Source organism: Cryptomeria japonica, chromosome 10, assembly GCF_030272615.1.
Source record: "Cryptomeria japonica chromosome 10, Sugi_1.0, whole genome shotgun sequence".
Taxonomy (NCBI): domain Eukaryota; kingdom Viridiplantae; phylum Streptophyta; class Pinopsida; order Cupressales; family Cupressaceae; genus Cryptomeria; species Cryptomeria japonica.
Genome location: NC_081414.1, coordinates 446,774,401 through 446,789,381, shown reverse-complemented (window position 1 = coordinate 446,789,381; position 14,981 = coordinate 446,774,401). Strand labels below are relative to the sequence as shown.

General features: G+C 47.3%; 1 protein-coding gene across 1 annotated transcript in view; it reads left to right on the top strand.

Moving 5' to 3' along the window:
• LOC131067542 (uncharacterized) overlaps positions 1-14,981 on the top strand; it is a 92,462-nt gene that overhangs the window by 54,895 nt on the left and 22,586 nt on the right. Inside the window, exon 5 of the mRNA XM_058002599.2 lies at positions 14,756-14,973. Within this exon, the coding sequence (XP_057858582.2) occupies positions 14,756-14,973 (218 nt within the window). The remainder of the gene's footprint in view (positions 1-14,755; positions 14,974-14,981) is intronic.

Sequence of the window (14,981 nt, the reverse complement as noted above, 5' to 3'; positions counted from 1 at the left end):
TGCTTCTAATGAAAGGAACATGTTCATTTTATGGCCTTCAATCTAGCGACATCCAAATATTCATCCTTTTGTTATCCCTGTCCTTTCAATCTTCATGACCTTGTTCATTTTATGTTCCTCAAAGCGTTGCCATATCACGGACTGCCTTTTGCATTGTCTTCATCCTTCATTACAGTCATGCATCTTGTCCCCTCACTTTGTCAAAGCACTGTACCCTGTTCTTCTACACCCTGCTCGTTGTCACATTCAAAGTCTTCGTTGCATATTTGGACTATGATGAGGGTGTAATGAACTTCCTTTTTCCCTTTTCCATTTTTTTTTTACAAAGTTTTCAAGCAACATTTACCTTTGAAAACAGTAATAAGACAAACCTTTAATTCTCAATCAATTTCACGGGCAACATATGTTGGCGGCAATATTGTACATGGAAATAAAACTAGTTAATTAAGTTGTAATTGTGTTGGTTAGTTGGCAACCGAGGGGTGGCAGTTGTGGTGTGACGGTTGGCGCTCGCACCCCCTCGGCAGCTTTATATACTTCCGAATGTAACTTGTGTAGGACACTGATGAATGGATTAACATCTCTTATATTGCATATGATATCTATGGCATTATTATTCTGCATTACGTGTTTTATCTGTGTGCTTTAAGTTATTCACCCGAGAGGGCAAACATTTGGCGCCGTTGCCTAGACATACTCGGGAACGGAAGACGCGGATGGCGCACGGACACGATGGGCCTACCCGTTGGTGAGATAAACCCAGAGGCCGACGACGCGTGAACAAAACTTTACACAGGAGAAGACACCGCAACAAGAGAATTTTCAATTCTGCTCCAGGTAGCCATCCAGACCTACATCCGACGAGAGGCGACGGAGGCGGAAATCCCACCAAGTGCTGTGTGTACAGCGTTGGAGGTGAGCCCGACAGTAAACTGGTTGATGAACCATCTTCCCCAGTTGCTTGCACAGGCATTGCTGGCACAACAAGCTCGCCTGGAGGAGATTGCCCAGGAAGAGCGACGCCAACAGATCCTTTAGCAGTACGAAGATAGTAGCCGACGGGAAGCAGAACAGGATGGCGCCAGACCGGGAAGGAATTGAACCTTGAATCTTCTATATTCAAATAAAAGTGTCATTGACACAAGTTGTATTTGACGAAATGAATTAATAAAGACGTGTTTTGGTTTATGTATTGTGAATTATGGAAATGTACGACACTTAATGCCCAACCTATTGAATAAAGATAGAAATAAAAAAGCAGAAATGGACGAGTGGGAGGCCGTGCAGAGGGCCTTGATTCTGGAGCAGCAAGTAGAACGTAGACGGAGGCTGAGGCAACTTGCCGAAGGATGACCTACCGAAGGGTGGCCCGAGGGGAACCAAGGAGGTGTCACAGAGGGTGCAGAAGCCGACGGAAATTTCTACGCGTTGCCAAAACACTGTAGGGTGCGGAGCCACGAAGAGTTTCTGGAGGAAACAAGGTTATGGCGGAATCTAGTCGAGGAGACTCGGGATCAGTTTAGAAACTTATCCCTTACACCACAGAGTGAGGATCACCAAAGTGAGCTAGGAGTGGCGCGGGTGAGAATGAAGGGGAAGACAACCGTATGGTTGTAGGTGCTACACACGGCAGGCAAAACACTGTACCCCCATTCACCCACGTAGGACACACCACCAGCGTCGGAGGGAGCGGCGCAGGGGCTCAGACATAGCCACAGCCACCTCAGGGGAGACGACCCCCATCAATGGCGAGCAAACAGAAACTACCGAAGTTCAACGGCGACGGGAAGGAAGATCCCGTCCGCCATTGTCGAACGTGCGAAACCATATGGTTAGCAAACAGTGTTACCGATCAAGACGAATGGGTAACATAATTCTAGCAACCTTGAGGGGAGTGGCCATAGACTGGTACTCAGATATGGATAAGGCCAAAGTCAGCACATGGTTCGACTTGAAGAAGGAGTTTGGGATAGAGTTCCTCCTCCTGAGAGATGACAACGAAATAGTTGCCGAAATCTATGGAACAAAGCAAAACAAGAACGAGATTGTCCGAGCCTATAGTCGGCGGCTGAAGGAACTGTTGGGAAAAATGGAGAGTCAACCAGCGGATGGGTTGAAAAAGAGATGGTTTGTGGAGGGACTGAAACACTCCCTCCGAAACAAGATGAAAATTGTCCCATCGACATCGTACGAAGACGCATACAATAGAGCGATGTATCTCGAGAGCGAGACCAAGACATCGAAGAAAAAAAAGGAGGATAGCTCGTCCGAGGAGGATGACTCTTCACAGGAAAGCAGCAGCGATGGCGAGGTTGGCAAGCGGGTGCAAACACTCCAAAAAGACATGGAGCGAATGAGGAGGGAGTTCAAAACAATGAGAAGCACCGGTCGGACTGAAGGGGACATATGGTGCACTGAGTGCAAAGAGGAGGGGCATACAAAGGGTACTTGCCCGAAGAAAGCATTCTGCGAGATTTGCCAAGTGATGGGACACTCCACCAAGGAGTGCCCATACAACATGAAAACCCAAAGTACACAAATGAACCAGGTGCTGTTCACGGAGCAGGCCACGACATCCACACCAGCAGGTACGGGCCAACAAACTAACACAACGGCATCATCTGGAGGATACCGGGATAACAGACGCGGCGGCGAAAGAAATAACAACAATAACAATAACAGAAACCGGATCCAGTATGACGCCAAGGGCCGGCCAATGATCCAGTGTAGGGCCTGCAATCAGTGGGGACACTTTGCCCGCGATTGCACAAAGGAAGCCAACCCTCAGCACCTCTGCTGATGGTGCGGGCCAAGCAACCATGAGGACGCAAATTGCCCGAAACCTGGTGTAAACCTCCTAAACATAGAACCCACGAAAGTAGAAGTGTTGGCAATCACAAGGGCGCATGCCAAAAAGGGTGCATACCCAAATCCCCACACGGAGACAGCGAGAGTGAGGGAAGCAAGAGAAGAGATCACAAAGGAAATGGCCACACAAGGACAGAATAGCCACCAGACCTCAAATCCGCCACGAACGAGGGGAGAAGAGGAAATCTTACGGCAAATATTGCAGATGGAGGTACTCGTGAGAATACAAGACCTCTTGGAGACCATGCCGCAGTTAAAAACGGCTATCTTAAACTCTGTACCCTCACAAGTGAAAATGAGGGAGGTCGTGAGCCCCACAGCCGACCCTGCGTTAAGGGAGGTCCTAAGCCCCATGGTCGACCCCATGTTGTTGGTAGTCAACAGCGGACGCCAACTGACGGTGGTAGAAATGGGCATACTGGGGACTACCTTGACAGACACTATTGTGGACGGAGGGTCAAGAGTAAATGTGCTCCTAGAAGCCACATGGAAAAAATTGGGAAAGCCTACGTTGTGGCCCCCCACGTTCAACCTACTAGGGGCAGATCAACATGGGATTAAACCCCTTGGTACCCTCATGGGCCAGCAAGTGATGATTGGCACGCAGCCATTCGTGCTGGATTTTGTAGTAATTCCCTTGAAGCAGAAAGGGTATGACGCCATTCTCAGGCGTGGGTGGCTCATTGCAGCAAAAGCAAACCATAACTGGAAGCGGAATACTCTTTCCTTGGAAAAGGTGGGGAGGAAGTATGTGATCGATCTCCGTACGCAGATGGTGAGTGATGAGTTGGCATCCTCCTCCGACTCGGAATCTGAGGGAGACCAGTTGGGGGAGGGCGGAGACGGATGTCGCATGGAGCCTAGTGACGAAGGGGTGTTAGAACTGGAGGCATGCTCAGGGGACGACGGGGACTCCTTGAATGGCCTCTTCCATTGGCAAATGGGAGATAATGAATTATTTACACCCTCGTGCAATGTATTGAGCATCGAGGAAGAACCAGATATATTTCCCCCAGAATATGGCGAGTACAAGGAAGGGGAGGCCTCGGTGAATGAGACGCCGGCACACCAATTCCCGAAGGGGGAGCCCATTAAATATGAGGAAGCCAATTTAAAGGAGACAAATCTCGGGGGGACGAGTGACCCCAAGATCATCCTTGTCAGAGATGATTGGAATCCAGTGCTGAAAGCGGCAGCCTTCAAAATTTTCCTGGAATACAAGGATGTCTTTGCATGGACGTACAAGGACCTGAAGGGCGTGCCCCCAGAGTTATGTGTACACCGAATAACATTGGTACCAGGAGCCCAGCCGGTAAGGAAGCGGCCTTACCGTATGAACAAGAATTATGCTGCACGGGTGAACAACGAAATTGAGCGGATGTTGGAAGCGGGCATAATCTTCAAAGTTCAGACAAGCGAATGGGTGTCTCCCATTGTGATTTCCCTCAAGAAAGAGGCCAATCAGATTCAGATCTGTGTAGACTTCCAGTGTCTGAACACTGTCATTATTAAAGACTCGTTTCCCATACCCTTCACCGACAGCATCTTGGAGGAAGTAGCTGGACATGAAATCTATTCCTTCATGGATGGGTTCTCTGGGTACAACCAGATATCCATCGCGGAGGAAGATAAGTTGAAAACAACCTTCGTGGTGGAGGACGGTGTGTATGCATACAACCGAATGCCCTTCGGTCTATGCAATGCACCTGCCACCTTTCAGCGCATCACTTGCACATCTTCGACAAGATGTCGGTGAGGAACTTCAAAGCCTTCCTGGACGATTGGTCTATTTACAGCGGACAAGACATCCACCTAAAAACCCTCGGGGAGTGCCTAGAGAGATGTCGGAGGGCATGGTTGGCCCTCAATCCGAAGAAATGTAGATTCATGGTACCATAGGGAAGATTGCTTGGACACATTGTGTGTAAAGAAGGATTGAAAACGAACCCGGACAAGATTCGGGTAATTTTAGAAATGGAACCTCCTACGGACGTCACGGGGATAAAGTCCTTCCTTGTTCATGTGGGGTACTAGAGGAGGTTCATCAAGAACTTCGCTCAGGTGTCCCACCCGTTGGATAAGTTGACACAGAAAGGGGAACCATACATCTGGACAGAGCCACAAAGCAAGGCCTTTGAAGAGCTGAAGACAAGATTGATGGGAGCACCCATACTGGCATACCCGAATTGGGATAAGGAATTCCACGTTCACGTGGATGCCTCAAACTATGCCATCGGGGCTACATTAGCCCAGGTAGGAGGACACGGGTTGGACCACCTCATTTATTTTGCTAGCAGGTTGCTCTCGAAGGCTGAAAATAACTACAGTACCACAGAACGCGAAGCCCTTGGCATGGTCTATTGCGTACAGAAATTCCGTCATTACCTACTGGTGACACCATTCACATTTTACGTAGACCATTAGGCACTCATGTACTTGGTAAAGAAGCCTATTATCCTTGGAGGATAAGCCGTTGGCTATTGCTACTATAGGAGTTCACATTTTTAATTGTGGTAAGACCAGGGCGAAGTCATGTCATAGCCGATCAACTGTCCGGGATTAAGTCGGGGGAACCTCCAAAGGGAGTAAATGATGATTTTCCGGATGCGCACTTGTTCCAAATAGCAGTACTTCCTTCGTGGTACAAGAAGATTGGAGAGTACCTGTTGACGTCCCGATTTCCGGAGGGTATGCCTCCAGGGTAACGGAGAAAGCTCGTATTAAGGAGCAAGACTTTTTTTCTCATCAACGAGTTACTCTACAAAATGGGGCCGGACCAGGTATTAAGGCGTTGTGTCATGGAGGAAGAAGTCTCGAACGTATTAAGGGAGGCACACGAAGGACCTGCAGGTGGACATATGGGCCCAGACACTATAGCCCGCAAGGTGCTTCTGGCAGGACTGTGGTGGCCAACCGTACATCACGACGCCAGGGAGTGGGTCGTGGGGTGCGACACTTGCCAACGGGCAGGCAAACCTCTGAAGTGGGACTTCATGCCCCTCAACCCGTCGCACGCATAGGAACTCTTCGAACGATGGGGACTCGACTTTGTAGGGCCTCTTAAGGCTAGCCGCACACGACGGTGCCGGTACATTGTGGTTGCGACGAAATACTTGACTAAGTGGGTGGAGGCGAGGGCTCTCTCGGATAACTCTGCAGTAAGCACGGCTAAATTTATTTACGAACAAATCATTACGCGATATGGTATACCTATTCAGTTGACCAGTGACCGGGGGGGCCACTTTGTGAACCATGTCATACGGCTATTGACCTCAGAGTTCAAGATTTTTCACTCATTATCGAGCCCGTACTACCCACGTGCAAATGGCCAGGCCGAGGCCACAAACAAAATATTGGTATCGGTAATTTACAAGTCCTGCGGAGTAGAAAAGGAAGATTGGGAGGAGAAGTTACCCTTTGTACTATGGGCCTACAGAACGACTTACAAGGTGACCACGGGTCAGACTCCGTTCCAACTCATGTACGGGCAGGAAGCTGTGGTGCCAGCGGAATTCATGGTGCCAAGCCTTTGCATTGCGGTAGAGAACAGACTCGGGGATATGGAGAGCCTGAGGGAGAGACTGTATGCCTTAAGCAAGTTGGACAAAAAAAGAATGATGGCACAATGGGCCACAGAGGTAGCCCAGCAAAGACGGAAGGTCTGGTACGACAAGGATCTTCGACGAATGAAGTTTACTCCTAGGCAATTAGTGTTGAAATTCAACGAGAAGAACGAAATCAAACCAGGAAAATTTAAAGTGCGATGGCTAGGGCCCTTCAAGGTACACCAGGTCAATGCCAACGGGGCGATCAAGTTGTGGACGCTGGACGGGAAGGAGATACCAGACGCCGTCAATGGGTCAAAATTAAAGGTTTATCACGAACGGAGGGAACCAAGACCCTCTAGTCAGGATGTTTGACAGTCTATTAGAAAAAAAAAAAAGAAAAGAAAAAAGTACGGTCGTACAGCGGACCGTACGGTAAAAAAAAAAACAAAGAAAAAAAGAAAAAAAAAAGAAAGTTAAAAGTCACGGCGGAACCACCGTACGGTGGCAACACCGACGGTGCGACCACCGGCGGTGGAACCACCGTGCGGTGGTAACACCGACGGTGCGACCACCGGCGGTGGGACCACCGTGCGGTGGCAACACCAACGGTGGACACCACCGTCATGCGGTGGACACCGCCGCGGGTTAAAGCCGCACAAGGCCGCACAAAGTAAAAAAAAAGAAATAAAAACAAAGCCCCGCACAGCCCCGCACAAGCCGCACAACCCTGCACCAGCATAAGGAAAACCACGCAGCCTGGCCCAGTCCACACACGCAGCCCGACCCAGCATAGCAGACAACCGCACAAGGAAGCACCGTATGGTAACACCGTACGCCTACAGCAATCCGGGAAAGAGGCACGTGGTTATTAATTTAACCCTATTCTTTTTAGAAAAGTGGCAGACGGGTTTTGGTTTTTAAAAGGTTATAAAAGCAGAATTAAAGAATTAATTTGAGACTAATGGACACAAATAAGAACAAGGCAGATTGGCGAAAACGGTTGCAGCCATTAGAAGACAAGTTGCAGGGAGGGCAAAAAGAAGCGAGTGTAGACATAGGCAAACGGGTTTTGCCATATGGGGTGCGTATTGCAGGCAGCCTCGGGATGAGCAGCAGTCAAAAAAACAAGAAGCATCGTCCCAAACCCTTGGCGACAAAGGACAGGGATGAAGTAACAGCAGATAATATTATGTTCGAAGGTCTGAATGGAATAGACTGTCGGAACTGGTGGGCGAAGACACCTCACGATGATCTGATAAAGAAAAACCTTCGCCAGGCACAAGGTACACTGGGCCGTTCAGATGCCAGTTTTTTGTATAAAGGACTTTGAGGTGGTTTTGCGTGCCATGATTGGTAGCTATGACAGACATCGCCACCAGTCGGTATTTGATTATCAACACCAGAGGATAACGGTGTCATTCACGGCAGGCGAGTTCACTAGGGTGTTTGGCATACCGGGGGTGAAAGGGAAAAAAATAGACACTTCACAGAAAATATCTCCAGAAAATCGTGCCACATTGCTGCAGTTGATATTGCACGATAACCTAACCCAGGGAGAAAAAGATAGCCTCAAGAGTGCAGGTAAGAGTCGAGGGGTAAAGAAAACATTTTTCGCCAAGGGAGTATGGCGATGCCTGTTATCCGTGGTGAAGAGTAGCCTCACAGGTGCCAGCTGCTCGTCGAACATAGCCATCGCACAGATAGCGTTGATGAATGGGCTGCATAACGGGGTGGTGTATGATTGGGCATCTCTATTGGCGGATAGGATGGACGAGTTCATGACGCTGCAATACAAGAAGTTCTACATGCCGCACCACGCCATTGGGTTATTCCTGGATGCAGTTCGCACACTAATCACCCTGGGCTCATAGCCATTGGAGCTGCAAGGAAGGGTTGCACCAGACTAGCCGCCCATCTTCTATTGGTCTCACTTAGACGTCTTGGCACATGGCACTGAGGCACGTCTGGGCACAAAAAGAAAGAAGGCCGCCATGTCTGACACAGATGAGTCCGATGCAGAGGAGCATGCCGATAGCGGCAAGGAGGAATCTGCAGACACCTCCCAGGTGAGTTGAGGGAGCTTCCGATTGGCAGGAAGAAGAGGTGACCAGTGGCCTGAAGAGGAAGTAGTGGAATCGACGGGTACAAAAGGGTCTGTTTTAGCATCGCAGGTGCAGGTCCACTTTACACCAACCCGCTTACCGGAGACTTGTTATCTGGTGGTACCGCGGTCATTCGGGACAGTGAGCGTAGTCACCACAGTGCCAGTTCCTAGTTTTGGGCAGCCTCAGGTGATGATAGCGATGACACCACCACGGGTGGAGACCTTGGCGAGTGCAGAGGCTTCCATGGTGCACGATGTGCCAGAGGCTTCCAGGGTGCATGATGTGCCGGATGTGACAGGACAGGATGTGCCAAGGTTGCCGGGCTATATGCAGGAGGCAATGACGGAAGCAGGCGCTCTTCATGATGACCTCGCTGCCTGGTTGAGCCGCTACCAGCTTACACCTGTGGCACCAGCAGGAGAGGCCGCTCTATCTCCAAGCAGGACCATGCAGTCCTTGGATATCATTGATCTGGAGGAAGGGAGTTCTCCGAGCAGTAGGGCGCTTCAGAGGGTTGCGTCACCCCCTGCAGTTGTAGTCACCAGTCCCTACAGAGAGGAGGTGCCTGGGGGAGTACAGTAGGGTACAGGAGAGTTGGAGCAGTTCATTGGCGAGATGACTCTGAGAGCACAGCGGCTTGTTTCATTTGCCACACTCCAGGCGGATGCCGCCATGGTTGAGCGGATCGATGGGCTGTTGAACTTTGCCCGCACCAGATGCAGAGAGGAGTTCGAGAGGTGTTTTGAGTGTGCTGGGTGGCCTAAGAGAGAGAACCAAGCAATGCTGGAGGCTTGGAGCCTCACCGAAGGGGTTGGCGAGACTCGGCTGCTGTCGTTGTTGCGGGAGGTGGAGCAGACCTTCTGCGAAGGTTATCTTGAGCTTCGGAGGACACAACAGACGACAACCACAGTTGAAGCCTTGCGCGTAGCAGCAGTGTCAGCTCGGGAGGAGTTGACTATCAGGTTTCGGGAGCTGGAGGCTACCATGGCACAGACCTAGACAACGATGGACACTTTAGTAGCAGAGAAGTCTGCCTTGCTGATACAGTTAGAAGAGGAAAGGGCATCCACAGAGCTGTTGGAGACTCGATTGGTCAGTGCACTGGAGAGTGTGGACAAGAAGGATAAGGAGGTGCTGGAGGCAGCCTATATGGTAAAGACCGCTATGGAGCGGCAGATGGTAGCGGAACGGGATCTAAAGAGGAGGACGGAGCAAGTGTATGAGCTCCGTGGGCGCTTGGCGTCCACCGCTACACCACCACCAGCGCCTTCTTCATCAGGGACGCCCTCTGCACCCCCTTAGTTTTTTTTTTTTCTGATTTTGGGTTTTGTATTCTCCATTTTGTTGTCCGTCGCCTAGAGACGACTTTTCTTTTGGGGGGGATGATGTTGGCGGCAATATTGTACACGGAAATAAAACTAGTTAATTAAGTTGTAATTGTGTTGGTTAGTTGGCAACCAAGGGGTGGTAGTTGCGGTGCGACGGCTGGCGCTTGCACCCCCTCGACATCTTTATATACTTCCGAATGTAACTTGTGTAGGACACTGATGAATGGAATAACATCTCTTATATTGCATCTGATCTCTATGGCATTATTATTCTGCATTACGTGTTTTATCTGTGTGCTTTAAGTTATTCACCCGAGAGGGCAAACAACATATAGGAGCTTCACAACTTGACACTTCATAGATTGCTTTTGACAAGGGCTTTAACAATCCTAATAGGGTTTAAGCAAAAATTGACAGTAACAAAGTTTTTACAAGTTTCATGCAAGATACATGTGAAAGGGAGATCAGTGGTCTGTTTATGAGTACTTGACACCTTTTGATATGAGAACATGCATTCGCCACAAGACCATGATTGTTTAGCCCTGTCACATACTTTTCACTAACCCTTCATGGACAGGTCTTTGTCTCCATCACATCATTGTCTTGCATCTTTGACTTGTCTTTAGCATTGTCACATAGGAGGAATCTGTCCTTTACTAAACCATGTCTTTCATCACTAAACCCTCTTTCAATAGCTTTGTCTATTTCCTTACAGTCACTTCATTATTTGGGTGTCACATTGTTGTCCTATTTTTTAACTTGGCCAATTTGAAATTTCTTGGACCGAATTCTAAAGGTCATTTAAGTCCTTAAAAATTATATTGGCATTTCAAAAATTAAAAATGTTTACCCTCCGGGGGAACAGTTTAGAACATACAGATAGAATACTCCATGCAAAACAATAATGCCATAGATACCAGATAAGATCAAGCAAATATAAGAGATACTATTCCATTCATAATCATGCATCTCTTTACAAGTGACCTTCCATGGTATATAAAGGAACTGAGGGGGTGCAAGGGACAATCGTCGCACCCATAACTACCATCCCTCGGTTACCATACTAACAAAGACAAGTACTACTTAATTTAACTACTGTTTTATTCCCATACAATATTACCGCCAACATCATCCCCCCCAAAAAACAAGGTCATCTTCGGACGACTTACAAACAAAATGGGGAATGCATTGCTACAACCGAACCCAAAAGCAAAAACTAAGGGGGTGCAAAGGGCGTCCCTGATGAAGAGGGTGCCGATGCGTGGGGTGCGGCCGCCAAGTGAGCCCGTAACTCATAGACCTGCTCAGTCCGCAGCTTGAGGTCTCGCTCCGCAACCATCTGGCGCTCCATCGCTATCTTCACCATCATTGCCGCCTCCAAGACCTCTTTATCTTTCTGCTCTACCATCTCCAAGGTACTACCCAAGCGACTCTCCAACGTAGCCCTGTCCTCGTGGGCGTCCGCCAACTCTACCTTCAAGGCACCCTTCGCCGACCTCTCCTCGGCTAACACTGAGTTCAAGGTAGCGCACTCTGCATCCCATGAGGCCTTCTCCCGAGCCAATTGCTCTCTATGCGACTCCTCCATCTGTTGGAGTCGAGCAACCAACTCGTCTCGTGCCAACAAAGTCTCTTGGCGCTGGGTCTCGGTACTCTCAGCAATAAACTGCGTCCTCCACAACTCATAGTAGGTCTCTCAGAAAACCTGCTCTATCCTCCGCAACAAGGACTGTCTACTGGTCTCACCAACCTATTCGTGAAGGCCCCAATCCTCCAACATCTGTAAGGTTTCCGTAGCAGGCCATCCACCAGACTCAAAACACTACGCAAAGTGTGCTGTGCACCTTCCCCTCATAAACCCGAGTAGCTGCTCCAGCTCCTCCTCTGTTCGAGCATCTCCTTGAGACCGCGCAGAGGCTACCATCCGTCAGGCTTCCACAGCCATATCAGCAAGGAACTGCTCCAACTCCCTATCGCCCTCCACTCTCGGAGATGCTGGGACACCATCTCTGTGAGGACTCTGGAATGGCTCGTCGTGCGGGGGGCTCGAAATCAACTCCTCCTCTTGTCTGGGACTCAGCACCAACTCACAAATGGGTGAGTGGTCGCTCTGCACAATCCGTGCTGTCTTTGGTGGACTGTCTCCGACCAAGTCCACAATCTTGTGCGGGCTCGGCTCCCGCCGTGGGGAGAGGACCGCTACTCCAACGGGTGCTAGTGGCGTCATTTTGTACCGACTCAGCTACACACTCATGTCCATCTGGGAAGGCATATATATCTGGGAAGGCGTATCCATTTGGAAGGCGTACCACTCCCTCCAAGTTGCTCTGCTCGTATGGCCTCCCTATCTACCTTCTCGCTACTGTCCCCAACCTCTACTGCTACCGTGGGACTCCTGTCATCGACCACGTGATGCTCTGGTAAGGCGACCAATGTCGCAACTGCCTGTGGGGGGGCCATAATCACGGGTGTCCTGCCCTGCCCAAAACCAAGAACCGGCACTGCCAATAATGCCGCTCCAGAAAGAGGCCGAGTGGTACTTGCTGACATCGTCTGCTCGGGTAGCTCACCCAAGGGTCGTGTGGCTGCTGCTGGCACAACTGAGAGAGGTGGAGGTGTGGCTGTCTGTGCTACTGCAGAAGATACAAATAGAATACTCCATGCAAAACAATAATGCCATAGATACCAGATAAGATCAAGCAAACATAAGAGATATTATTCCTTTCATAATCATGCGTCTCTTTACAAGTGACCTTCCAAGGTATATAAAGGAACCGAGGGGGTGCGAGGGACAACCGTCGCACTCGTAACTACCATCCCTTGGTTACCATACTAACAAAGACAAGTACTACTTAATTAACTACTATTTTATTCCCGTACAATATTACCGCCAACAAAAAAGATTTTGAAGTTGCATAAAGTTATGCCTTCGGTGTTGGATTCCGATGATGTTGTGACAACCTTGTCAAATCTCGACAAGGTTGTCACAACCTTCAATTTTCCTGACAGCCTATGAAAAAGCTAAAGAAAGAAAGAATAAATATTGGTGTTGGAGTTTGCAGAAGGTTCGATAACTTCCATCTGCACCTGCCTTGGTTTCCATAACCACCCAAGGAGCCGACGTGTTATTTTTGCATGTAAAGGAGAGAGAAGGTAAAGACATCAGTTTTTCTTAAAGTTGTGGAACTCATTGTGGAACCCAAAAGAGGTTCTAAAACCTCTCTATATCTCTGACACCATGTTGTACACTCATCAAAATTAAAAGAAAAGCGAAGAATACTTTCAACATTTGGAAGTGGTTTTGGAACCACTGACGGCCCCCGAAACGGTTCGGAGAACCACTCTAAGGGCCGATAATGTAAAGCTTTGTGCAAACCTCCAATGAAAGCTACAGTAGAAAATTAGGGGTTTTGTACTGGAAGGGTTTTGCTTAATTTTTCCACAAACAAGGCATAACTATAGAAGACCTTAAATCCTCAACAATATTGATGATTTGCTTGCAAATATGAATTGTTCTAGCTAGAATAAATTGCAACAATAGGCTCAAATACAATCCTCAAATAGAATTGTTTCCACTTGGACAAGAGGGTTTTCCTTTTCAAATCCACAGTGAAAACTAAGAGAGTTTCCATCCTTCAAATCTCACACATCGAGGGTTTTCATTCTTGAATGCCCAAATTTGAAAATAGAATTCAATACAATGGCAATTGGAGAATTTGCTTAGAGCACTTGTCTTTCCTTTATAGGTACCCTTTTTGGGCCCCTTATTAATTTCGCTTTTTCCCTCTGTTTAAAAAAATGCTTTTAAAATAAAGTATTACATAGACCTTATATTGTCTCATTTGAACAGCTGCTCTAATAATGTTACTTAACTTGTCCTTTTGAAAAGATGATTGGGTCCAACTTAAAATGCTATAATCAATTTTTTTCCCTTATTTTGGCTCTTAGCCTATGGGAAATAAAAATAGGCTATGAGTGTTCATTTAATTCCTTCATTCTTGAGAAGGGGTCATGACACACACCTTTTGAGGAAAGTTTTTCTTCTATTTCCTGTGCCTCCTCATCTTTGTTTAGTAATATCGTCATCTTGGTTTCATTTCCAGTATCAGCATATTGAAGTACTATTCAACATCAGTTAGTTTCTGGTACCCATCCTTTGTTTGCAAATTTGCAGCTTTAGAGGGAAAGAAAAATGAATTTTGATACATATTTTTCAGCAGCTATGTTCAGATGCATGGCAATTTAAACAATTGCATGTTTTGGTTCTCATATCTGTAGCCCTACAGCTGTTTCCTGTAGTTTAGCTTTCAAAGATTTCAGTTCTTTCAGTTTGTCCAGCAGCTACAGTTTTAGATATTTGGCATCTGACATTTCCTGTTTTCAAATCATATATCTTCTCAGGTTTCAGTTTATAGGAACACATATACAAAATTTGTTTGAAGTGATTAATTTTTATGCATGCTAGCTAGAGCAAGCTCATTTCATTAGTAGTACTTAATTAATCGCAGGTAGTGTATGTTATCAAATGAGTGATTCTTGGAGTCACTGTGTTTTGTTTCATCCCATGCTCAATCCTGCAGCTTTAGGTTTTTTTACATCTGAAAATTTATGAAGAAATACTAGTATATAACTTATTTGTCTGTTTCCTTATGAGGATTTTAAGCTAGACTCATTAACGGTTTCATGCATTGCAATTTGTTAAGAATCAGACATATTTGATGTGGTGTAACCTTGCATTCAGTTAGCATTTTGTAGAGGGCTGCACTATTTTGATTTTTTATGCATCATTTATCAACATTGCTGCATAATACTTACCCCAGATGAAAGGGGCCTATTTTCAGTATTAATGATGTTCAGATTTTTTAATGATCTGGATTCTTAGAAATCTAATCTTTGATGATTGCAGGACTTCTTGGAAGCAAGGTTATCAGGGAATATATGGAAGCAAAATCAGGTTGAACATTTCATTTTCACTGATTCAGACATAGCAGTGGTTGATGATCTTAGCCATATCTATGAAGACTACCGAGACTTTCACATAGCTCTCACTTTTCGAAATAATAAGCATCAGCCTCTAAACTCAGGCGTGATCTTTGTTAGAGGAACTGTGGAAGGTGTTTCAAAGTCCGTAT